The following is a 25,167-nucleotide window of genomic DNA, read 5'->3' as shown; positions in this document are numbered from 1 at the left end:
TTAATGTTGAATTAATGCACCTGTAAAGCTGCAGCAAGAATTTCATTGTTCCAGTCCTAGTGAATATGACTACCAACCACCTTGACTTGTCTCAGGCTTAATGCATGAAGGCAGGGCTGATTTATTTGAGAAATTGCCAGTGAAATTCAACATTGTGTGATCATCAGCGAATATCACCACAGCTGACCTTTGGATGGAAGCACAGTCCTAACGAAGTCCTGCATGGCAGGGGCTGGATTGATTTGTGCTGGCCACTTTGGATGATGGACCTCCAATAGCAATATTCCTTTCCGTAAGATGTGATTCCAACTGGTCTGCTGGTGAGGTAGGAATTCTAGGAATTTCAACCATCAACAATGGAGGAATGGTCTGCCCGAGTGAATTTTCTTATTTTGGCTTGTCAATAACTCCAGGATTGAGCTAGTAGTTGGTGGAAAGGTAATCATGTGTGTTCCACTCGAGCCTTTGGTGATTTGGAGATGTTTAGAAACAGGAATGTCGATGGGGCCGTGTGCTGGTATTAATGAGATGATCAGGGTGACATCACTGAAAGAATGGTAAAGATAAATGAAGATTTTGAATTTCTTTATTAAAAGTCCAGATGCAGTGAAAATTCCAACTCATCCTCAATTTCATTGAAACAATGCTTTTCAATGTTATAAATTATATAATTTATCCAAAAGAAATAAATATGTACAGTAGATTGTTCAACAAAATACTCATCCAAACCTACAGTAAAGAGTTTCTAAGACAATTTAGAAATATTTGCAAAATACTTTTGAGGTTTGGGTTCTTGAATCAAATATTCTTGATCTTCGTTATGTTTTGGATCCACTTGAGGCTTTTGCTAACATCTGAGTAAACTCCGTATCGGTTGTCCTCTCCGCAGCCATCTCCCCACGACACCGTCCCTCCCAGGAACCAGCGATTTGTTTCTTCATCCACAGCCACCATTGGACCCCCCGAATCTCCCTGACAAGCATCACTCCCACCTGAAACCAGAGGTGGTCAGGGCCACGTGTTACTTGCTTTGCTTAAACGAGGAAGTGTAACAAAGACTTCATTAGTACGGGAGTCAGAGGTTATGGGGTGAAGGCAGGAGAATGGGGTTAGGAGGGAGAGATAGATCAGCCATGATTGAATGGTGGAGTAAGCTTGATGGGCCGAATGAATTAATTCTGCTCCTATCACATGATAACATCATGAACTATGAATGTTATCAACCACTTTGGCTTCTGCTGGAGTAAAAGGGACTGTCATAACCACATCAGGAAATCCACAGAGGAAAAAGATGATCAGGAGATTTCGGAAATGTCAATTTTTTTTTCAGTTGAGGATTAGGAAGCAACCTGAAAGTTTTTGAAGAGGTAACCAAGTCGGTTGATGAAGGCAGGACCATAGACATAGTCTATATGGACTTCATAAAGGCCTTTGATAAGGTTCTGCATGGTAGGCTGCTCTGGAAGATTATAATGCATGGGATCCAGGAGGAGTGAGCTAACTGGCTACGGAATTAGCTTCACGGTAGGAGGCAGAGAGCTATGGTGGAAACGTTTTTCAGATTGGAGGCTTTTGACTAGTGTGTCTCAGGGATTGTTGCTGGGCCCATTTTGTTTGTCATCTAAATTAACAATTTGGATAAGAATGTACAAAACATGATTAGTAAGTTTGCAGATTACACTAAAATAGGTGGTGTCATACAGTGAAGATAGTTATCAAGAAATACAGAGGGGTCTTGATCAGCTGGGCAATTGGGCTGAGGAATGGTTAATGGAGTTTAATTCAGAAATGTATGTTCTTGCACTTTGGGAAGTGGAACGAGAGCAGGACCAGAGTGAATGGCAGGGACCTTGGAGTGTTGTAGAGCTGAGGGATCTAAAGTATAATAGTTCTTTGAAAGTGATGTTACATGCAGAGAGGGTGGTAAAAAGGGCTGGGGACACACTGGCTTTCATCAGTCACGATATTGAGTAAAGAAGTTGGGATGTTATGTTACAGTTGTACTTTGGTGAGTCCACACTAGGGAGTATTGGGTTCCGTTTTAGTCACCAAGAAACTTCTGTTCTGGAAATTTTAAACTACTAGTAGCCTATACATGGGAGAAATATTCTGGGACAAGACGTGGAGGTATTTGAAAGAGATTTAAAATAATATTGAGGTGGAGTTGCCAAGATGAACCAACATGATGATGGCCCCTACTTCCATTGGATCGGACAATGAATGCAGTTCTATACATTCATCTCTTCAACCTGTCTGATTGGGCATGGGATCTAAAATTATCTGGATGGAATATAGCCATTACCTTCCTTTAGTCCTGCACAAATCATATCATCTGTGACTTGTCTTCCAAGCTGGCTATAGACTTCCTTGCATTGGTTATGGTCTACGACTGGAATCTCAATCTAAACAAGAAAGACAGGGTCAGTTTGTGTTAAATGTTGAATGCAAATGTACCACTGATCATAAATATTGCTATGACAATTCTTCCGCCGCCTGTGACTAGAACAATCTCATAATAATCTCTAAAGTCCCTTCGGTAAAGTATTAAACACCCACATGGCCGGCTGGTTCAGGAGGTTAAGGCAAAGGGATCCAATGTGAGCTGGCAAATTGGATTCACAAATGTCTTCATGATAGGTGGCAGAGGGTAATAGATGATTTTCTGAGTGGAAGATTAGTAGTGTACTGCAGTATCATTGCTAGGATTTTTGCGGTTTGTGATCAATACTAATGAATTGGATGCAAATGCACGAGGTATGATTAGTAAGTTTGCAAATAGCACAAAGGTTCCTGGCAATCTGGAATTAAAACTGTTAGTCTAAAGTGATAGCGGGATATACAAAATGATCAGAGGCATACATAAAGTGACTTTTCCCCTGGGTGAAGATGTCAAATACTAGAGGGCAAAGCTTTGAGATGAGAGATTAAAGGGAATTTAAGAGGCCATTTTATTTTTTTACAGATTCAGATTCAGATTCAGATTCAATTTTAATTGTCATTGTCAGTGTACAGTACAGAGACAACGAAATGCATTTAGCATCTCCCTTGAAGAGCGACATAGCAAACGATTTGAATAAAAAAATAAAATAATAAGTGTCCGGGGGTGGGTGATTGGCAGTCACCGGGGTATTGTAGAAGTGGTGGAAGCAGAAAAGATGCAATATTTCAGAGCAATCTAGACAGACAAATAACAGAGGAATATAGATCGTGTGCAGGCAGATGTGCAGGTTAAACTAACACGGTCGACACAAACACTGTGGGCCAAAGGGCCTATTCCTGTGCTGCACTATTCCATGTAGACCAGGTGAAGAGATAGATGGAGAATTCAAGGCTGGAATTCCTGGCAAGTGCAAGATGATACATTTTGGGAAGTCACACAGAGGTGGGTGTTTAGTAAATGGTAAATCATTAAGGAATGTCGATGAACACAAACACCTTGCTATTCAAGTTACGTAGGTTCATAGTTTATAGAGCAACATAGTTTAGTTTAGTTTAGCTTCCACAGGTGGATAGAGTGGTGAAGACGACATATGGCAAGCTTGCCTTCATCGGTTGGGCTATGTCAGGATGTTTCTATTAGTAATAAAAAAATTCCTATCTACCAAATGCCACAATGAATTTGCCTTTGGATTTCTTCATCAACTTTTTTCAGAAAAGCCTTGTACAGAGTCTACACTATTCCATATTTTTCAGCACCTGGGGAGGGAAATAGACAGGCGGAGTTTCAGGTCGGGACCCTTACTCGATCTGAAACATCCCGACCTGAAATAACTTCCGTTCATTCCATCCACTGATGCTGTCTGACCCACTGAGTCTGTCCAGCACTTTGTTATTTGCTGAAAATTCCACCATCTGCCGTCTTTGTATCTCCACAACATAAGTCTACACTCCTCATTATCAACATTACCAATTTTGAAGTCATTTGCAACTTACTGATCAAACCTCCTACATTCACATTCAAGTGTCCCACCAACTACCTCTATGATGAACCACTTGGCATGGGCTTTGAATCACAAAAATATCCGAGGCAATCACCATCTGTCTTCCAACAGCAAGCCAAGTTTGGATCCAGCTCAACATTTACACAACCTGCTGGCATGCCTTACCACATTCTTTCATCTCATCAGCAACTTGGATACGTTACATCCTGTCTCCTTTTCCAAGTCATTAACATAGATAGTGAATAATTGAGGCTAAGAGGTGATCTTTGGGGCGCTCCTCCGCTGGTTAGGTAGATGTTTTAAAGGTTTAAGTGTGGATAAATACACAAGGCCAAAGGACACACATCACATCTATAAGAAGAAGGGGGCCCGGGGGGGGGGGGGGGGGGGGGGGGGGGGGGGGGGGGGGAATGACAGATATTTAAATGTGCATTAGCCATAGGAGAGATGCAGATGACTGGAAGGCAGTAAATGTAGCTCCTTTATTCAAGAAAGGCACTGCAGCATGACTTCCTGACTTTTATACCCGATGCCCCGACTGATGAAGGCAAGCATATCATATGCCTTCTTTACCACTCTGTCCACAGAGATGGGGGAAAATATACACCAGCTTTAAATTATACAATGTGTGAGTCCACGGAAGTGGGTGAGGTATAAATAACAAAAAGAGTGTCAAAGAACATTTCCAGCACGTTCTGATTTTATTTCAGTTGCACAACTTTTGCAGTTTTCTGCTGTTGGATTCCCATTACTTATCTCAAGTAACCTAACCACCAGGTTAGCTAACAGATGTGTTCTGCAGCGTGACAATAACAAACATACCTCCATCAGCGTCTCAGGAATCGAGTGCAGGAACTGTTTGCCCCATCCACTAACTATCACCATGTCACCTTCAAAACAAAACCAAACAATGCAGTTTCAGTATCTCAAACACACTGACTGAGCAAGAGCAGCTAATGTGCATGTAGTAACTGCCTCAGGTCAGACCCACCCTGGGGTCATCCAAAATCAGACCAGCCAAGGTCAGTACCATGGAGGAGGGATAACTCAACTAATGCAGAAATAAGTCCCTGTAATTTCCCTCCACAGCCTCCACAGAAACTGTCTGACCTGCTGAGTTCCTCCAGCACTTTGCTTTTTGGGGAAAATGCTTAGATGCCAAAAGAAAAGCAGCACATGAACCACCAAATGGAAAAGTCAAAATATTAAACAAACATCAAAAAGAGGCACAACTGGGGCAGATCAAGGCAGGGGAAAAGATCCCAAGGAAAACATGACAGAAGGTTTTTTTGAAATATAATTACCACAGGAACTGCTTCAACTGGCCAAACTCAAACTTAGGATTTCTGAGCCTGAGGGGGAGTTGATGTGACTGCACAAGAAAACCTAAGCAGGTATAGGCCACTCAGCCCCTCAAGACTCCTCTGCCACGCCACATCTGCCCTACTCCTCAACTGTGCCAGCTCCTTGTAGCCCACAATTCCCCTGATCTTCCAAAAATATCTTTCTCCACACTGTAGGAATTTTAATGATTAATCCTTCACAACTAACTGGGCTGCAGAATTCTAGAGATTCACCAGTTTTTGCAAGAAGTTGTTACTCTGTACCTCAGTCTTAAATGTCAGACTCCCTGTATTAAAACTATGTAGAGCATTGGGTGTTGAGAGATTCCTGGATTTACTTTTCAGGAGGTGCCCACCCTGCACTCAATTCAGCCTATCCAGATAGATCAGACCATGGTCATATTCAACATCCAGCAATCACCCCGACACTCAGTGGCCTCACCATCACTCAATCCCCCACTATTAATGCCCTGGGGGTTAACACTGAGCAGAAACTAAACTGATATAGTCACATACACAATGTGGATAGAACAGCAGGTCAGAGGCTAGGATCCTGCAGTGAGTAGCTCACACCATGCAGGATATAGCACACATTACACTTGGTAGGGACCCCGTCCACAGACATTCACTTGCTCCACCAGCGACCCATTGTAGCAGCAGTTTGTACCATCCACAGGATGCACTGCAGCAACTCATCAAGCCTCCTCACACAGCACCTTCCCAACCCACCCCCTCTCCCAGTTACAACAAAGGCAGCAACAGCACAGGGAACTCCACCACCTGGGAGTTGCCCTCCAAGCACACACCATCCTGACTTGGAAATATATTGCCGTTCCTCCACCGTCTGGGTCACAATCAAAGAACTCCAGGATTTCAATGGATTAAATCAACGTACACTATTCTGAGGAGTACAGAAACAGAAAGATCTGACGTGTAGAATAGTTAGAAATAAGAGGGCAAATAGAGGAAAAAAATAACAAAGGCAAATAAAGCACAAAGCGATATGGAGTTGGAGTGCGTGTGCAAGGAAGTCACAATGGACCTTTACAAAGCATTGCTTTGGTCACAATTGGTGTAATATACACAGCTCTATAGTAGATGCATCTTTAGAAAAAATCTGCAGGTCTTTGAGTGCAAAAGAGACTAATCATAGAATTGTACGGCACAGAAACAGACCCTTTAGTCCAACTCGTCCATACCGACTAAGATGTCTATCTAACTCCATTTGCTGCACTATCCTTCCAAGTCATTTCTATCCAACTGCTTGTCTAACTGTCTTCTAAATGTTGTTATTTTACCTGCTTCAACTACTTCCTCTCACAGCTCATTCCATATACACACACTCTCTGCGACAAAGTTGTCCCTCAGGTTCTTTTTAAATCTTTCCTCTGTCACTTTAAACTCATGCCCTTTATTTCTTGGGGTACCTACCCTGTGAAAGAGGTTTCTCCCACACCCCATTTTATGCACCTCACCCTTACCCCTCAGTGTTCTTTGCTCCAAGGAATAAAGACCTACCCAACCTCTCCCTATAGCTCCATACCTCGGGTCTTGGCAACATCCTTGTGAATCCCTGGGAAAAAGACTGTAACCATTCACCATATGCATGTTCCTCATGACTGTAAATTTCCCTAAGGTCACCCCTCAGCTTCCTCCCTTCCTCATCTACCACCCTACTCTCATTAATCCTTTACATCACCTCAACCGAAAACACTCAATCAAATTTGTGAGATAAGATTTTCCACACACAAAGCTACACTGAGTATTCCTTCTTAGTCCTTACCTTTCCCAATGCTGGTAGATCCTGTCCCTCAGAATCCCCTCCAGTACCTTACCACTGATGTCAGGTTTACTGGCCTGTAGCTCCCGGTCTTGTCCTTGCAACTCTTCTGAAATAACACTCAACATCAGCCACCCTCCAGTCTTCCAGTACCTCACAACTTGGCTAAAGATGATGCAATTATCACTGGAGACACAAGATACTGCAGATGCTGAAATCTTGAGCAAATTATAAAGTGCTAGAAGAACTCAGAAGGTGTGGAGGGAATGGACAGATGACGTTTTGGATCGGGACACTTCTTCAGGAAGTGGAGCAATGAAACGTAAATTTTAATGGAGGGATATGGGTGGAAGGGTGAGGGGGAAAGAGCAGGAATAAAAGGAAAATGCCAATCATCCTACCTCAAGTCAAGCGATCTTGACCTGTGCAAGAAATCTAGCTACAGCCATTGCAAAGCCATCAGGGACCAGACTAAACACACAACTGTCCATTGTGGCAAGGCTTGCATGTAAAGATAGCGAAAGATAGCCAGAATCGCTGGCCACAATGCAGCCCTCCCCAACAAACTCGATGCACTCTATGCTTGTTTTGAGCAGGAGGTAAGTAGAATGATGGCACCTGCCCCGGCAGCATCGCAGACGCCAGATCAGCCTTCCAGACAGTGAACTCATGGAAAGCTACTGGCCAAGATGGAGTTCCCAGCCTCGTCCTCAAAACCTGCACGGACCAGATGGCAGGAGTATTCACAAACCTTTTTAACCTCTCCGTAATTGAATCTGAGGTTCTCACTTGCTTTAAGAAGACCACTATCATCCCAGTGCCAAGGAAAACCCAGACACTATGCCTTAATAATCCAGTGGTTCTGGCATCCACCATCATCACATCCACCTTCGACACACTTGTTGCACATTAACTCCAGCCTCACAGACAAATTTAATCCACTGCAACATTTGGACAGCAAAGACTCCTATAGCTCCAGCTTCAACACCGTATTTCCAAGCAAACCTATCACCAAACTGCTGGACCAAGTTGTCAGCACTGCCCTCTGCCATTGGATCCTCGACTTCGGACATAGATCACAATCTGTATGGATAGGTGACAAAATATGCACCATGATAATTCTCAACACCAATTCCCTGCAATGTCATGTTCTCAACCCCGTACAATACCTCTATACACTCAGAACGATGAGGCCCAGTTCAACACAAACTCTTTTTAAAAGTTTGGAGATGATAATCGAAAGTGGGCCAGATCCCAAACTATGACAAGACAAAAGGAGACAGAAGCATGGTGTCAAGGTACAACCTTTCCCTTAATGTCAGCAAATGACGGAGCTGGTCATTGACTTCAGGAGGCAGGAACATGCCCCAGTCTGTATCAATGGTGCTGGTAAAGATTGTTGAGAGCCTCCAAGTTTCTAATTGTGAACGTTGTAAACAATTTGTCCTAGTCCAACTACATTGCCAAGAAAGCACACTTCTTCAGAATTACTTTACTTCAGAATACTAAGAAAATTTGGCACGTCTCCAATAACTTACCAAATTCTATAGATGCACGGTAGAAATAATGTAGACTCTCACAGCTCAGTTTGGCAATTGCTCTGCCCAAAACTAAGTAATTGTAAATAGTTGATACTAGACTAAGTGGGTCCCAGTCACACGGGAGGCCTGGTCCCCCAATGCAACCCATTCCCCAACGCAATATTCCATCCACTCTTAGCAGCGCAGCCATTCCCGCCCATTGGGTTCCCATTGTGATGTAGAACACGCAGGTATTAATGCACAGGCACAGCTGACGGGCACGGCAAGTGGAAAAGGGATTTATTAAAGCTTGAAATGTGAATAATTTAAACGTTAAAGATGAGATTCATTCAGTCCATTCTTTCTTTTGAGTCTCTAGTTGCGTTTTGCAGCCGGGGAGGGGGGCAGCTTCAGGTGGGGGCTTTCGGGGGCCGGTGGGGGAGCGTCCTGCAGCCGAGGGAGGCGCATGGCTTCAGGCGGGGGCTGGTGGGGGGAGCGCCTGCAGCTGGGGAGTGGGATGGCTTCAGGCGGGGCCTGTCGGGGGTAGGTGAGGAGGTGAGTGAGCGCTGCAATGGCCTACCTCTGCTTACCCCTGCCGCTGCCTACCCCTGCTGCTACTGGGACCTACTGCTGTCGCGGCCTGCTGCGGCCTATCGCTGTCATGGCCTACTGCTGCCGCTCCACACCGGCTTCAGGCGGGGGACCGGTGGGGAGCATCCTGCAGCTGGGGACGGAACTACTTCAGGTGGGGGGGGGGGGGGGGGGGAAGCGTCTTACAGCGGTGGAGGGGGACAGCTTCAGGAGGGGGCTGTCGGGGGCCAGTGGGAGTAGGAGCATCCTATAGCCAGGGGGGGGGGGGGGGGGGGGGGGGGCAGGGGGCTATTTGGGGGCCGGTGCGTCCTGCACTCACTCCATCCCCCCCCCCTCAACCCCCCCCCCATCCACTCTTTGCGGCTCCCAGGCGGCGCAGCCATTCCTGCCCATTGGGTTCCCATTGTGACTTAGAACATGCAAGTATTACTATGCGCAGGCACAGCTGGCGGGCACAGCAAGTGGAAAAGGGGAAAGGGATTAAAGCATAAAATGTGAATAACACTTCAAATATAACGAAACAATGTAAAGGTTAAAGATGAGATGTATTGTCCATTCTTTGTTGCAAATATCTTCTTGCCTTTCCGATGCAACTTTCACCTTGCCTTACTTGCGTCTCTTGTTGCGTTCTGCAGCCGGGGGAGGGGGACGGCTTCAGGCGGGGGCAGTTGGGGGGGCGGGTGGGAAGGGGGGAGAGCGCTGCATCCACGGCCCATCGCTGCCTACCTATTGCAGCTCTGCCGCGGTCTACCACTACCGCTGCCTACGGCTGCCTATCACTGTCATGGACTACCATTGCCTACTGCTGCGGCTCCCCACTGGCTTCAGGCGGGGTGTGGGCGGGGGAGGGGGACGGCTTCAGGCGGGGGGGGGGGGGGGTGTGTGTGGGCAGATGGGGGTTGTAGGGGGAAGGGGATGTGTGGGCGGGGGAGGGGCTGTTGTGTGGGGGATGGGGGGGGGGGGGTGTGGGTGGTTGGGGGCACGGGAGAGAGAGCTCGGAGAAAGGACCTGGGTTGTGGGGGAGAGGGGGACCAGAGGGGATGGGGCTGGAGCTGACGGGGCTGCGATGGTGACTCACAGCGGGTACCGGGCTTCCGGTCCCTCCGAAAATTGTGTCTGGTTGGAAACCTCCGCCGGCCATCCTCAGCTCCAGTAAAGACACGATGGTGCACGAAGGGGCGGACCGTCCCGCGGAGTGACAGGAGAATAGACTAATCCACGTGGCGCTAAACGGCAGGAGAGGCGATTGATCTACGCGCGCGGTTTTTAAGATTTTTTTAAACCTCGCTAAACATTTTAAACCTTTTACATTAGAGCGCCGATCAGAACAAAACTTGATGCAATCGCACCATAGGAGAACGGTGGGTATGCTGGTGAGAAACCCGTTGGGTCCCATGGGAGGGCGGGCGATCAGCCATGATATTGAATGGTGGTGCAGGCTCGAAGGGCCGAATGGCCCCAATGCAATATTCCACCTCCCCACCAATTCCAATATTGGTGGCCAGTGGGGGAGGGGGGGGGCTTTCTGGAGCGTTAGTATGGGTATTGTGGGCTGAAGAGACTGGTTTCCAGAAGGCTAGTATGGACATTGTGGGCCAAATGGATTCTTGGGGTGGCAGCTTAGTCACTCAAGCCCGATGTGCTGGCAGATTATGGCTGGTGGGCGAGCAATTGACTCACGGCTATTCCTAGAAATTTAAATTTCAAGCAGGGTGCAAGGCCACCAAATTCAAGTGCAGTTTCATACCACTTCAAGCAGGGTGCAAGGCCACCAAATTCAAGTGGAGTTTCCTACCACTTCAAGCAGGGTGCAGGGACCACCAAACTCAAGTGGAGTTTCCTACCACTTCAAGCAGGGTGCAGGGCCACCAAACTCAAGTGCAGTTTCATGTCACTTCAAGCAGGGTGCAAGGCCACCAAATGCTAGTGCAGTTTCATACCATTTCAAGCAGGATGCAACTGCAAGGCAACCAAATTCAAGTGCAGCTTCATACAATTTCAGGCAGGGTGCAAGGACACCAAATTCAAATGTAGTTTCATACCATTTCATGCAGGGTGCAAGGCCAGCACATTCAAATGCAGTTTCATACCATTTCAATGGTGAAACCACCAGAAAACCACACAAAACACAAAACACCACACTCACAGTTCAGTAGACATTCAGTGTGTTCAGTTGATTCACAGCTCAGACAGTCGTGACATCTCCCTCCCCCATCTTGCAGAGACTGAGCCACACCCACACTTCCGGGTTTTATAATCCCTCCCCCCTCCCACCGGAAGCGGTGTGGCTTTCATGGCGTTTTAAAACTCTAATAACACTTTTATTTTTCATTGATGGGAAGAATCCTCTGCACCTGATGAGCGGAGGGGAACTGAGTAAGATGGCCAAAAATCACAGCCGTAAGTGGTACCGTTTTATCTAAAATCAATATACAGTGGAAACAGGAAGTTGCAGTTACCACCACCAACAACCATTTGCAGTGCAGCATTTCAAAGCATTTACCACCAACAACAACCATTTGCAGTGCAGATTTTCAAAGCAGTTACCACCACCAACAACCATTTGCAGTGCAGCATTTCAAAGCAACTACATTTTCAATTTCAAACCACATTAAGGGCACTCACAGTTGAGTAGACATGTGTTCAGTGTTATTCACAGCTCAGACAGACGTGACCCTCTTGCTTCCTCCATCTTGCAGGGACTGAGTGACGCACAACACTTCCGGGTTTTATGGTCCCTCCCTCCTCCCACCAGCAGGAGCAGCAGAGAGAATGTCAACATTTTTAAAACATTAATAACTCTTTTATTGTTAATCGATGGGGACAATCCCCTTGTCCTGCGCAGCGGAGGGGGACTCAGAGTAAGATGGCCAAAAATTACAGCCGTAAATGGCAGCGTTTTTTTCAAAAATCATGAAACAGAAAAACAGGAAGTGGTCAAGATCTTACTTTTAGTAAGATAGATAGATAGATAGATAGATAGATAGATAGATAGATAGATAGATAGATAGATAGATAGATAGATAGATAGCCCAGTCCATCATGCAAACCAGCCTCTCCACCCCCGCTCACACCCCTTCCTAATTAATAGTTCATCTGCCTCAAGAAAACAGCGAATATAATCAAGGACCAATAACACCCTGATCAATCTCTCTTCTCCATTCTCCAAATGGGCAGAAGATGCAAAAGCTTGAAATCACTAGATTTAGGAACAGTCTCTTCCCAACTGATATCTTGAATGGACCTATCATTCGCTGTAATCCCAATCAGATAATATACCTTTTTACAGCATTGCACTGTTTTGATCTGCTGTAACACTACATTCTGCCCTCTGCCCTTTATATCTTTTACACTACTACTTATGATATAATTTGCCTGTTTTATTTTTACAGTAACATCACAATAATAAACCAATCCCAATCCCATATAGAGGCAAATGAGACAAATGTACAAAGGCAAATTGGGCCAAAATAGACACAAAATGCTGGAGTAACTCAGCGGGACAGGCTGCCGTCTGGAGTTGCTCCAGAATTTTGTGTCCATCTTTGGTTCAAAACAACATCTGCAGTTCCTTCCTACACATTGGGTCAAGATCCTGTTTCTGCATTGTATAACTCCATAATCCTATGGCCTTGGCAAAACTTGGAGTGTAGAATGGAGTTTCTCCAGGAAGAGGAATGGGAGGAAGTGTAATCAAAATGGCCAGGAGGCATCCAGCACCAAATACAAAGTGTTGGAGGAACTCAGTGGGTCAGGCAGCATCTATGCAGCAAATGGATAGATGTTAATCCCGAGGTTAATCCCAGGGTTCACGGGACTATCATATGAGGAAAGATTGTAAGGACTGTACTGTACAGACTGGGCTTGTATTCAGAATTTAGAAGGAAGAGCCTTCTTACAGAAACATATACAATTGTAATTTGACTGGACAAGCTAGATGCAGGAAAAATGTTCCCAATGTTGGGGGAGTCCAGAACCAGGGGCAACAGTCTAAGAATAAAGGGGAGGAAATTTAAAACTAAGATGATAAAAAAAAAAAATCACCCAGAGCGTTGTGAACTTGTGGAATTCTCTGCCACAGAAGGCAGTAGAGCCAATTCACTGGATGAATTTAAAAGGGAGTTAGATAGAGCTCTAGGGGCTAGCGGAATCAGTGCCTCTGGGGAGAAGGCAGGCATGGGTTACTGATTGTGGATGATCAGCCATGATCACAATGAATGGTGGTGCTGGCTCGAAGGGCCAAATGGACTCGTCCTGCACCAATTTTCTATGTTACTATGACATTTCAGGTCAGGACTCTTCTTCAGACTTATTGACTGTTAATTCAGAACATTACCAATGCCGCATGCATTGATGTACGCAATGTTACTGATTTACCCGTATGTAGAGTTGAAGTGGAGCTCTCTGGCAGACAGATCGGCATTATATAATCCATCATTTTCACTTTACTTGGTAGTTCCAACAGCGCAATGTCATATTCAAAAGTTGACCCGTTGTAACGGGGATGAGTGATGATATTTTTGGCATGATACTCTTGTTCTGTCTCTTCTTTTCTCAATGTTTTCTGCCTTCCTGAAACACAAAGGCTGGGAAGTGATGGAAAATTTATACAATCCCCAGCTTCCAGTCTGCAGTAAATCAGGTCCTTGAGTCCCACCTAATTCCATGCCTTATCAATTTCTCTGTTCATAGTGACCAGCACAAAGAGCATGAAATTCTGAAGTCCTGTTACTTTTCGTGTGGCTAGAGTTCCCAGGACCAGTACACGTGAGACGTTTTGTGACTACAAACCTGGCCTGGCATCATCAGCAGTGACTGAGATGAAGCTTGAACTAGTCTGACATTTGTAAAGCACTTTGACAAAACGACAATATACGCAGTATAATTAGAAAATATTTTCTGTCTTTTTAAAGATAAATTGCAGTAATTTAAAATCTAGTCAATCACAAGTGATGGTGAATTTAAAAAAAAATTCTAGAAACTGATTTTCAGTTATATTAATCACACCACCCAATGAAATCTGAATATAAGCAAGCAGATTTTTTAAAGCAAGGTTTAAAAATGACATTTTAAAACATTGAATGCATTGAGGCAGATTTTCGGTTAGGTATTATGAAAATAAACTTGATTGGGGACCAGGTGGGTGAATGGGAGTAACGTTCCAAGCTGGGTCTTTATCTGTTTCTGGGGCGTAGATGTTGAGGGAGAGCAGTATTTGATCACTGTCATTCATTCCCTCAGCTGGTGATGGGTGTCCAACACAGCAGTATGTTTCTTAAAGACAGAACTTTGGGGAGGCAAATCCCACCTCAGTCAATCCTTCTTTTCCCACTACCATTGGCAGAAGATACAGAAGCTTGAAAGCATACAACACTGATAATTCCAGTATTTATATCCCTTAGTCCATTCAGTGAAACCACCGACTAGAATGCTTAAAATCATCCTTTATTTCACCATGGTGACCAGGTTTCTCTGTTCCGCCCTGGGAAGCTCTCCCAGTGGATCACGGAGAAACACATGTGCTCAAACAAAGGAATTAGCATAAAATATGGTTGATACAGTGGGAGGTAACTTACAAAGGGTGGTGATTCTAGACCAATAACTATAGTATCACACGGTTATATAGGTGGGGACTATCTTTCTACCCAATTACAATCATACACTGCATAATACATCTTAGCCAATGACAATGGCATTAAACAGCACATAAACATCACATTTTCCAGGAAAAATTATGTCACAGCAAGGATAATGAAACTTAACTAAATGATGTAAAAATAAAGAAATTGAAACAACTCAGAATACTTAAACCGGAGTCCTAAAGTATCCCAAATTCTACATATTCTCATTCCTCCCTTTTATCATTCCATGATAATTCCCCATGCTCCTACCTATATCTATCCTTTCCAGTCATTCAAACTCTTCCTGCAACGTATCAACATACACAGTCTTTGCTTCATCACATTACAGCACGATACGGAACACCAGATGTCGATCTATTCGCATCCAGGCTTAACCACCAAGTGCCAAAATATGTATCATGGGATCCAGACCCTGGGGCAGCAGCTACAGATGCTTTTTCGCTGCATTGGGGAAATTGTTCTTTTATGCATGCCCTCCCTTCTGCCTCATCAATTGGGTACTAAGTAAGATAAGACAAGACTCTGCGTCTGGTATCTTAATAGTACCCGATTGGCCTACCCAACCATGGTTCCCAGTGGTACAGGAGATGATATTAGAACCTCATATCACCATTCAACACAGACCGGATCTACTGGTAAATCCAGCAACTAGGGCAAGTCATCCTTGTCATCGTCACATTAACGTTTTGGTTTGTAGAGTCTGAAAGCTCCTTTATTACACCTGGGCTTAACAACGAGAGCTATGAACATGATCGCTGGAGCCCAACGAGAGTCAACAAAAAATCAATACCTAGTATATATCAGAAAATGGCACGGGTATTGCAACCAGAACAACATTATCCACAGACCTACGAAGATTCAACCGGTATTGGAATTTCTGGTGAATTTACACCATGACGAACGACTTACGTACAGCGCCATCAACTGTGCCAGAAGTGCCCTGTCTACCTACCTCTGGAGAGAAACGGAACGACAGCCTGTGGGGTCACACCCTTTGGTAACCAAGCTCATGAGGGGCATATTCAATGCTAACCCTCCTAAGGCCAGATATTCCCATATATGGGACGTTGGCATCATTCTGAATCTACTAAGGAACTGGACTCCAGCCACTAGCCTGTCATTACAGACTTTGACCTTAAAAATGTTCATGCTAATGGCATTGGTCACAGCACAAAGGGCACACTCCCTACACAAATTGAGGCTGGATAACATGAACAGTTCGCAGGGAAATTTACATTTTTACATCCAGGAACTGGTAAAACAGAACAGACAGGGGTCGGCAGGCCTAAAAGTGATTTTCAATAGCTACCCTGCAGATGAGCGACTGTGTGTGGTAACACATCTAAAAGAATACATTAAACAAACCAAAACCATCAGAGGCACAGAAAAGGCACTGCTCATTAGCCACAGACAGCCTCATAAACGAATAACAAAACAGACCATTTCCAAATGGATAAAACAAGTACTTACTAAAGCAGGTATAGATACTAATTGTTTTAAATCTCACTCCACCAGGGCTGCAGCTACGTCGGCAGCATACAAGTTGGATGTTCCATTGGATCAGATCCTCAAGACGGCAGGATGGTTATCAGAAGGAACTTTCCGTAAATTTTATAATAAACCAGTGGAGGAAACTGGAACTTTTTCAAAAACTATTTTAAGTTCTGTAATATAATTTGTCCCATGAATATACGGGGTTTTATGATTTCTTTTGTTAATAAATTTGGTTGTTGCATCTACATACCGTATGGATGTCGAATATATTTCTCCCCTATACCAAGGCAGATCTGTGTCATGGACTCGTCCACGGCAAGAATCACAGAGCTTTGAAATCTTCATGGAGTCCCTCACGTGACTCCGAAGTAAAATAGTAAGATTAAACGAGAACTTACCAGTTCGAAGTTTGATCTGTATTTTATGAGGAGTAACGTTGAGGGAATACATGCCCTCCGCTCCCACCCTGGATCATAAACTTGACTGGTATCTTTTTCTCTAATCTTACTATGTTTAAGTCATTACAGGTATCTGTGATTCACACCGCTGCTTTGAAGAATGACACGCATGCGTCCTGGCGGGGTTCTTCATGTATTCCCTCAACGTTACTCCTCATAAAATACAGATCAAACTTCGAACTGGTAAGTTCTCGTTTAATCTTACTATTAAAGATGCTTACACCTTTATCTGCGTGCAAGTCAGGTAATTACACAAGCCACACGATCTTGTGAAGTATCTCAGCAAGCGATGCAATAGCAATTAGCTCTTTCATACCTTGTGATTCATTTTGGCCAAAAATTTCACACAAAATAATTAGATTCCCACAATACAAAATTTACACATCAAAATAAATTCCACAATAAAATAATTTCCACAATACCCCTCCACAAAACTCAACGACTAAAGTTAACAATGAAGGAAGTAATTGAATTCAATAGTAAATCGGAAGAATCTGGGTACTGCTTTGTGAAAGTACTGGACCGAGCAGAATTCTTATCAGCAGAAGAATACTGTTATCAGAAAAATGTGATATCGTCCTTACTTCAATTTTAAAGCAAAATCATACAAACTTAAACGAAAGCATGAACAAATTTCAGCAAGAATATAAGCAAACTTAAGCAAAAATAAGTCACTATATACAAAATTAAACCACACAAACTTAAACAAAAACAAAAATAGTATATAAATCACCCCTGAAACTCGTCATGCACAAGACTTGCACATTTTTTATTAAATTGGAGAAAAAACTGAAAAGTTTTGGGTATTTTTCGTCCAATCAAAGCACGTTTAACATTGAGTTGTATGCCAGTTGGACAATCATGCACTTTGCTTCAGGCTAGCACACAACATGGCTGAGAGGACTTCACTGATGCCTGTTTTACTGGAGATTCTGATGGAGGTTCTCTGTTGTTCTGTGGAATACATGTCATGGAAACTTGCAGCAGGGTAATTGAATTTAGTGAGAAAAGCATTAAGTAGTCTGAAGAATGTATAGCTAAGTGGATAGAAGTGGAAGAAAGTCTTGAAAGCAAAGTCCCTGCTGAGGTGCTGCAACACAAAGTTGTGAAACCAGTGAAACTTTGTGAATCAACTCAAACTGAAAGGTGAGATCTAAAGTCTGAATTTATGAAAATTAATCTGTATGGACTTTAATTAATTTAATTGCACCCTTTTATAATGTGAAAAAATGAGATTTGAAGGCTGTACATTCACTCACTCACTCACTCATTCATTCATTCACTCACTCATTCATTCCTTCATCCATTCACTCATTCGTTCACTCACTCACTCATTCATTCATTCACTCATTCGCACACTCATTCATTCCTGCAATCATTCACTCATGCATTCACTCACTCACGCACTCATTCCTTCATTCATTCACTTAATCATGCATTCACTCATTCATTCCTTCAGTCATTCACTCATTCATTCATTCATCCATTCACTCATCCATTCATTCACTCATCATTCATTCATTCACTCATCATTCATTCATTCACTCATTCACTCACATTCATTCATTTATGAAGTTGAGGGCCTAAACTATGTGTATCCATAACACAAGGTAAATTAAACATTTTCACTAATGCCAGCTTGTTGTAGTCTAATAAGTCTTTAACATCTAATCTCGGAGCTGCCTGCGATAATTTACCGGGAAAAAGTGCTCCGATCGCGGGGCCTATGTACTTAACATAGTGAAGCCGCGATCTCAATTAAGAAGCGGCCGAATCGCAAACGCGGAGCTGCAGATCATCTCCGCGGGCGAGGGGGGGGGGGGGTGGGTGGGTTGGGGGGAAGGCTGTACATAGTGGCTGTACATAGTGCCGTCCGTAACGGCCGTTTCCAGTCCCCGACCATGGGCGAAAAATGGAGGAATATTCATTGCACTTTATAGGCTGCCATTGGAGTGAGAAATGGTCCGAAATGGCTGATGTTTATGTAGAAATGAATTGGTGTATGTGAACTTGAACTTGAACTAATTTATCTATGGTAGTGACAGTGTTATTCTCATTAACATTAAGAAGAGGTTGAAATGTTATGAATTGAAGTCCATGCAGACTTAATGACTATGAGATGGTTTTTTTGTAGCCTCTACCTGACCCTCCACGTGAACTTGAACTAACTTATCAATGGACATCAAAACCTATCAAAAGACTTGGAATCTGATGAAGAATATTCAGATGACGATCAGATGTAATGTAAACAAATAAATTGGGGAAATAAATGATTATATAAAGTTTTATTTTAGTGTGGATCGTTTCACTGTTTATTTGGTCAAATTATTTAAACAATGAGTGAATTGCTTATGATAATGGCATGCTGGTGAATGACAGTGCAACAGCTCACCCATCCACAAACATGCACACATCCACACACACATCCATCCGTACGCACACATGCACACACATACATGCACACACATACATGCACACATACATCCGCACACACACCCACATCCATCCGCACACAGACATACATGTACACATCCATGCACACACATACATCCACACACACATCCACATGTACATTGCACATCCATCCATTCACACATACATCCATCCACACATACATACACACTTACATCCACACATCCACAGATACACGTTTGACAGGTATACACACACACACAAACTACAGATACTCAAACAATGCAACACTTTTAGGGTTATTTTAGGTTAAAGGTAATAGCCTTCATTTGCAAAGACACCATCGGTGGGGCTCTATAATATATATATAGGCTCATTGTAGCTTAAAATGAATACTCATCGAGTATACATCAGAGCATTCGATTCTTGGTCAGGATGTGACATTTACATCAGAAATAAGACAGGTCTCTTACAGGCCTGTCAACCAGCCTGGCACTGCCCCAGTCCCACTATGGCTGTTACCCCCACTTTCCCCACTGTGGCAGTCAGAGGGTTTCAGTAAAAGGGGGAACCCAGAGGATCTGTCCTGACCCTTTAATTAGGCAGGTTCATGAGCCCTTAAAACCTGGGACCTCTGCTGCAGTCTCATTACATTTCCTATTAAAGCGACTGGAAGATGCCTTGCCTGGAAACCTGGAACTGCCCCAGTCCCACTATGGCCGTGACCCCCACTCTGTACACTGGCAGTCAGTGGGGTTCAGTAAAGGGAGGAACCCACAAGAACTGCCCTCACCCATTAATTAGGCTGGTTCAGGAGCAGGACCTCAGCGACAGTCTCATTAAAAAAACACTCACAATTATATTCAACATATTATTTTTATATAATATTGTAGTGCGTGGGTCTCAGAATGAGGCAAGTAGTCCGCAGTTTGAGAAGCACTATACTTTATTTCCTTCCGGTTCAGGGGAAGACGAAACCAGGGGAAGATGGCACCCAAACCCTGCCTTTTATACCCTCCGGCTAAGGACCGCCTCCGGACTGCACCACTCCTGTGCCGAGGGGTTCGGCAGTATAATGGGACGACCCTTAGGAGCCGCCACAGGACCCCCCCCCAGAACCAGAGGCACAAAACGCACCGGCGGGCGCACGACCCGGCCGGCCCGCGTGCGGAAGTCAGCAGATCCCGGGGCTTGCGGGGGCGTAGGTGGAGGGACAGGTCGAGGGGCCGGCGGGGAGGACAGGTGGAGTGACAGGTGGAGGGAGTCGTGAGGGGGGACGCCCTCGGGGCCGAGGTTGAGCAACCAGCACCGGCTGGTCAATGTCCAGGTGCGCCGGCTTCAAACGGTCAATCGACACGGCCTCCGGCCGGCCCCCCATGTCCAGGACAAAAGTCGACTGCCCGTGTTCCAGCACCCGGAACGGGCCCTCGTACGGCCTCTGAAGTGGCGTCCGGTGGGCATCACGGCGCAGGAAGACGTATGGGCAGACCGTGAGGGCCATTGGCACGTGTGGTCGAAATGTCCCATGGCGGGATGTCGGGACGGGTGCGAGCCTGCCAACTCGCTCGCGAAGGCGTTGAAGGGCGGAGGAGGGCGTTTCCTGATGCTCCGGCGCCGACGGCACGAACTCCCCGGGCACTGTGAGTGTTGACCCGTACACCAGCTCCGCCGATGATGAGGCCAAGTCCTCTTTGGGAGCGGTCCGGATGCCCAGCATGACCCACGGCAACTCGTCCATCCAGTCCGGGCCGGTGAGCCGTGCCTTCAATGCCGCCTTCAGCTGCCGGTGGAACCTCTCCACCAGACCGTTAGCCTGCGGGTGGTAAGCCGTGGTGTGGTGCAGCTGCACCCCCAGCAAGCGAGCCATGGCTGACCACAGCTCGGAGGTGAACTGTGGCCCCCGGTCGGAGGAGATGTGCGCCGGCACCCCGAAGCGAGCAATCCAGTGCGCGGACAACGCACGAGCACACGTAGCCGATGAGGTGTCAGCCAACGGAATGGCCTCCGGCCACCGCGTGAAGCGGTCCACCATGGTCAAAAGGTGGGTGATGCCCCGGGACGGTGGAAGGGGCCCCACAATGTCCACGTGGAGATGGTCGAACCGCCGGTGAGGTAGACCGAACTCCTGGAGAGGTGCGCGGACATGGCGCTGGATCTTTGCTGTCTGGCACGGGATGCAGGTGCGAGCCCAATGGGCAACTTGCTTGCGCAGACCGTGCCACATGAAGCGAGCTGCCACCAGTGCCGTTGTCGCCCGGATTGATGGGTGAGCCAGTCCGTGGATGACCTCGAACACTCTCCGGCGCCAGGTGGCAGGGACGATGGGGCGCGGCTGACCGGACGACACATCGCACAGGATTGTCATACCCCCAGGACCGAGAGGGACATCCTCAAGACGGAGTCCGGAGATGGCAGTCCGGTAGGTGGGCACCTCGTCGTCCGTGAGCTGTGCCGCCGCCAGAGCAGAATAGTACAATCCGGGCGCCACCTCGAACACGGCATTTATAGCAGGGCGGGACAATGCGTCGGCCACCTGGTTCTCTTTCCCCTTGACGTAGCGGATGGCTGTGGTGTACTCGGAGATGTAAGCCAACTGCCGCTGCTGACGTGCGGACCAGGGGTCGGAAACCTTCTGCAGGGCGAAAGTGAGCGGCTTATGGTCGGTGTAGGCGGTGAACGGGCGGCCCTCCAGGAAGTAACGAAAATGGCGCACAGCCAGGTACAGAGCCAGGAGCTCACGATCGAACGCACTGTACTTGGTCTGCGCGCGGTTGAGGTGCCGACTGAAGAAGGCCAGAGGCCGCCAAACTCCGCCCGTCAGCTGCTCCAGCACAGCACCAACTGCCGACTCCGAGGCATCCACAGTGAGAGCAGTCGGGGCATCTTCCCGCGGGTGCACCAGCAGCACGGCCCGAGCAAGGGCCTCCTTCGCGCCGTCGAAAGCTGCCTCCGCCTCGTGGGTCCACTCAACGCTCCTCTGCTGCCCACCCGCCAGAAGTTGATACAGGGGCCGCATGATGTGGGCCGCGGATGGCACGAAACGATGGTAGAATGCCACCATGCCGACAAATTCCTGCAGGCCGCGCACCGTGCGTGGGCGGGGAAACCGACGGACGGCGTCAACCCTGTCAGGTAGGGGAACTGCGCCTAGCGCAGTCACGCGGTGGCCGAGAAAGTCAATTTCGTTGACCCCAAAACGGCACTTGTCCAGGTTGATGGCCAAACCATGCTCGCTGAGCCGCTGACAGAGCTGTCGAAGGTGAGCGCAGTGTTCCTGCTGCGAGCGGCTGGCCACCAGGATGTCGTCCAGGTACACGAACACGAATTCGAGGTCCCGACAAACCCCGTCCATGAGGCGCTGAAAGGCCTGTGCAGCGTTCTTGAGGCCGAACGGCATCCGAGTAAACTCGTAAAGCCCGAATGGCGTGATGATAGCCGTCTTGGGTACGTCATCCGGGTGAACCGGGATCTGGTTATAACCCCGCACCAGATCCACTTTAGAAAAAAATGTGGCCCCAGCCAAATGGGCCGTGAAGTCCTGGATGTGGGGTACGGGGTATCGATCCGCTGTTGTTGCAGCGTTCAGCCGTCGGTAATCCCCACAAGGTCGCCAGCCCCCGCTTGACTTAGGGACCATGTGGAGTGGGGACGCCCAAGGGCTGCTCGAAGGGCGGACGATCCCCAAGGCCTCCATCGTGCGGAATTCCCGCCGTGCCAGACGCAGTTTATCTGGTGGCAGTCGTCGTGCTCGTGCATGGAGGGGTGGGCCGGTAGTCGGGATATAATGTACAACTCCGTGGCTGGGGGTTGCTGAATGAAACTGCGGAGTGAGAATGTCCGGGAACGCAGCCAAGATTCGTGCGTATCGGGAGTCCACGGACGCCAGTGGCCGCCCCACCGATTGACCCAAGCGCAATGTGATCGGCTCCATTGTAGTGGCGTTGACCAAACGCTGACGCCCGACGTCCACCATGAGGGAATGCGTCCGGAGAAAATCGGCCCCGAGCAATGGTTGGGAGACGTCGGCAACGGTAAAGTTCCATGAAAAATGGCAGGAACCGAGCACGATGGGAACCATGCGCAGTCCATATGTGCGGATGGGGCTGCCGTTCGCCGCGGTGAGGACGGGCCCCCGCTTACCGGAACGAATGTCGGCCAGCGAAGGGGGCAGGACGCTGAGCTCCGCACCTGTATCCACGAGGAAGCGAGTCCCGGAGCGCCGATCCCAAGCGAAAAGGCGGTGAATTTGGCCGGCCACCGCGGGGACTATTGGCAGCCGGCCCAGGCGTTTCCCGGGAACGTGCATGGCTGGCGGCATTGTCGTGCTGCAGCACCCCAGCGCTGATGGAAATAGCACCAGCTCCTTGTGTTCGTGCTATTTTGAGCTTGCCTGCCCCTGCTGGTGGTGCCTGCAGCTTGCTGGCGCTGGACTGCAGGTGCAGTACCCCTCACTGCTGCTGGGGGTAATCGAACGGGCCGTCGGGCTGGAGCTGTCACTCCTTCCACAGCTCCCCCGCCCCACCGGAGGAAATCGGGAGCTGCTGGGGTGACGTCATCGGGGTTCCTGCCGACGGCCAGCGCGTTGACGTCACCGGCGTGCCTGCCGACGGCCAGCGCGTTGACGTCATCCGGGCGCGTCGACCTCAGCGCGACCTCGTCTCTGCTGACGCCCAGCGCGCTGACGTCATCAGGGCGCGCCATCCACATGGCGTCGGCGCGCCTCCCGAGGGCCCGAAGATCAGCAAACGAGGCGTCGGTGAGTTGCAATCGAATGTAGGCCGGCAGCAGATGCAGGTAAGTATATTCAAACAACAGGCATGGCGTGTGCCCGTCTAATAACGCCACCATTTCCTTTAGGAGGGTAGATGGCCGCCGGTCGCCCAGGCCCCCCATATGCAGGATCCTACCTGCCCGCTCCATCCTACTTAGTCCATAAATTTGGAGCAGGAGCTGTTTCAGGCCGAGGTATTTGTCATTGTCCGGGGGGGCTGCGAGGAAGTCCGATACTTCTTCCACCGCATCCTGGTCGAGGGCTCCCACCAGGTAATAGAAGCGGGTGGCATCGACCGTGATGCCCCGCAGGTTGAACTGGGCCTCCGCCTGCTGGAACCAGATGAGCGGCCGTGTGGTCCAGAAGCTGGGCAGTTTTACGGAGACCGCGTCCAGAGACAGGGTCGGGCTGGCGTGTGAGGAGGTAGGGCTTTGTTCTGTCTCCATCATGATGCCAATGGAGCGTCGGGGGTCACCAATGTGGTGCGTGGGTCTCAGAATGAGGCAAGTAGTCCGCAGTTTGAGAAGCACTATACTTTATTTCCTCCCGGTTCAGGGGAAGACGAAACCAGGGGAAGATGGCACCCAAACCCTGCCTTTTATACCCTCCGGCTAAGGACCGCCTCCGGACTGCACCACTCCTGTGCCGAGGGGTTCGGCAGTATAATGGGACGACCCTTAGGAGCCGCCACAATATAATTATACTTAATTATATATGATTACAGTCATATTTACAAGTCATATATATATATATATAGGTATAATAATATATAGTTCAAATAGACTGCAACACGGAAATAGGCCGCCCATGGTGTAATATGGGTATTGGCCACTAGTTGGCGCTTACTTTCCAGATCTCATTTTCTAATTAGTTTAATTAATTAATGTGCAACGTTTGGCAATGATGAGTTATGAAATCCTTCTCAATTATATTTCATCTAAATCTGTGGAAAATTTCATGTAGTTCGGTGACTTGGGTCACGAAAACTGATTTCTAGACACATTTTTGATGCTCGGCCCACAGCCTATTGGCGCTGAAGTAATATATCAACTTTTACTTCAGCCCGAAACCCCTCCCCAACCTTTTCCACAGTACAGGCTCTCAAAGTAATTTATCATGTTATCCTGACTTTCTACCTCAAAGCTGATTTTAAAGTAATTTTTCAAATTATTACTTCAGCACGAAACGTATTTGCAGTTACCTCAATACAGAAAT

At 47.1% G+C, this 25,167-nt stretch overlaps 1 protein-coding gene across 2 annotated transcripts in view; it reads right to left on the bottom strand.

Moving 5' to 3' along the window:
- Window positions 1-676: 676 nt before the first annotated feature.
- The window catches only part of masp1 (MBL associated serine protease 1), a 109,538-nt gene continuing 85,047 nt past the window's right edge, over window positions 677-25,167 (bottom strand). Inside the window, exons 13-16 of one of the 2 annotated variants that reach the window (XM_055645344.1) lie at window positions 13,553-13,747; window positions 4,764-4,831; window positions 2,303-2,402; window positions 677-992 (exon numbers count right to left, since the gene is read on the bottom strand). In XM_055645344.1, the coding sequence (XP_055501319.1) occupies window positions 799-992; window positions 2,303-2,402; window positions 4,764-4,831; window positions 13,553-13,747 (557 nt within the window). In that variant the 3' untranslated portion in view covers window positions 677-798. The remainder of the gene's footprint in view (window positions 993-2,302; window positions 2,403-4,763; window positions 4,832-13,552; window positions 13,748-25,167) is intronic. The other variant, XM_055645345.1, reaches the window with a different exon arrangement.

This window comes from Leucoraja erinacea, chromosome 14 (genome assembly GCF_028641065.1).
Source record: "Leucoraja erinacea ecotype New England chromosome 14, Leri_hhj_1, whole genome shotgun sequence".
Taxonomy (NCBI): Eukaryota; Metazoa; Chordata; class Chondrichthyes; order Rajiformes; family Rajidae; genus Leucoraja; species Leucoraja erinaceus.
The sequence above is the reverse complement of the archived record's forward strand: the minus strand, read 5'-3'. Positions and strand labels throughout refer to the sequence as shown.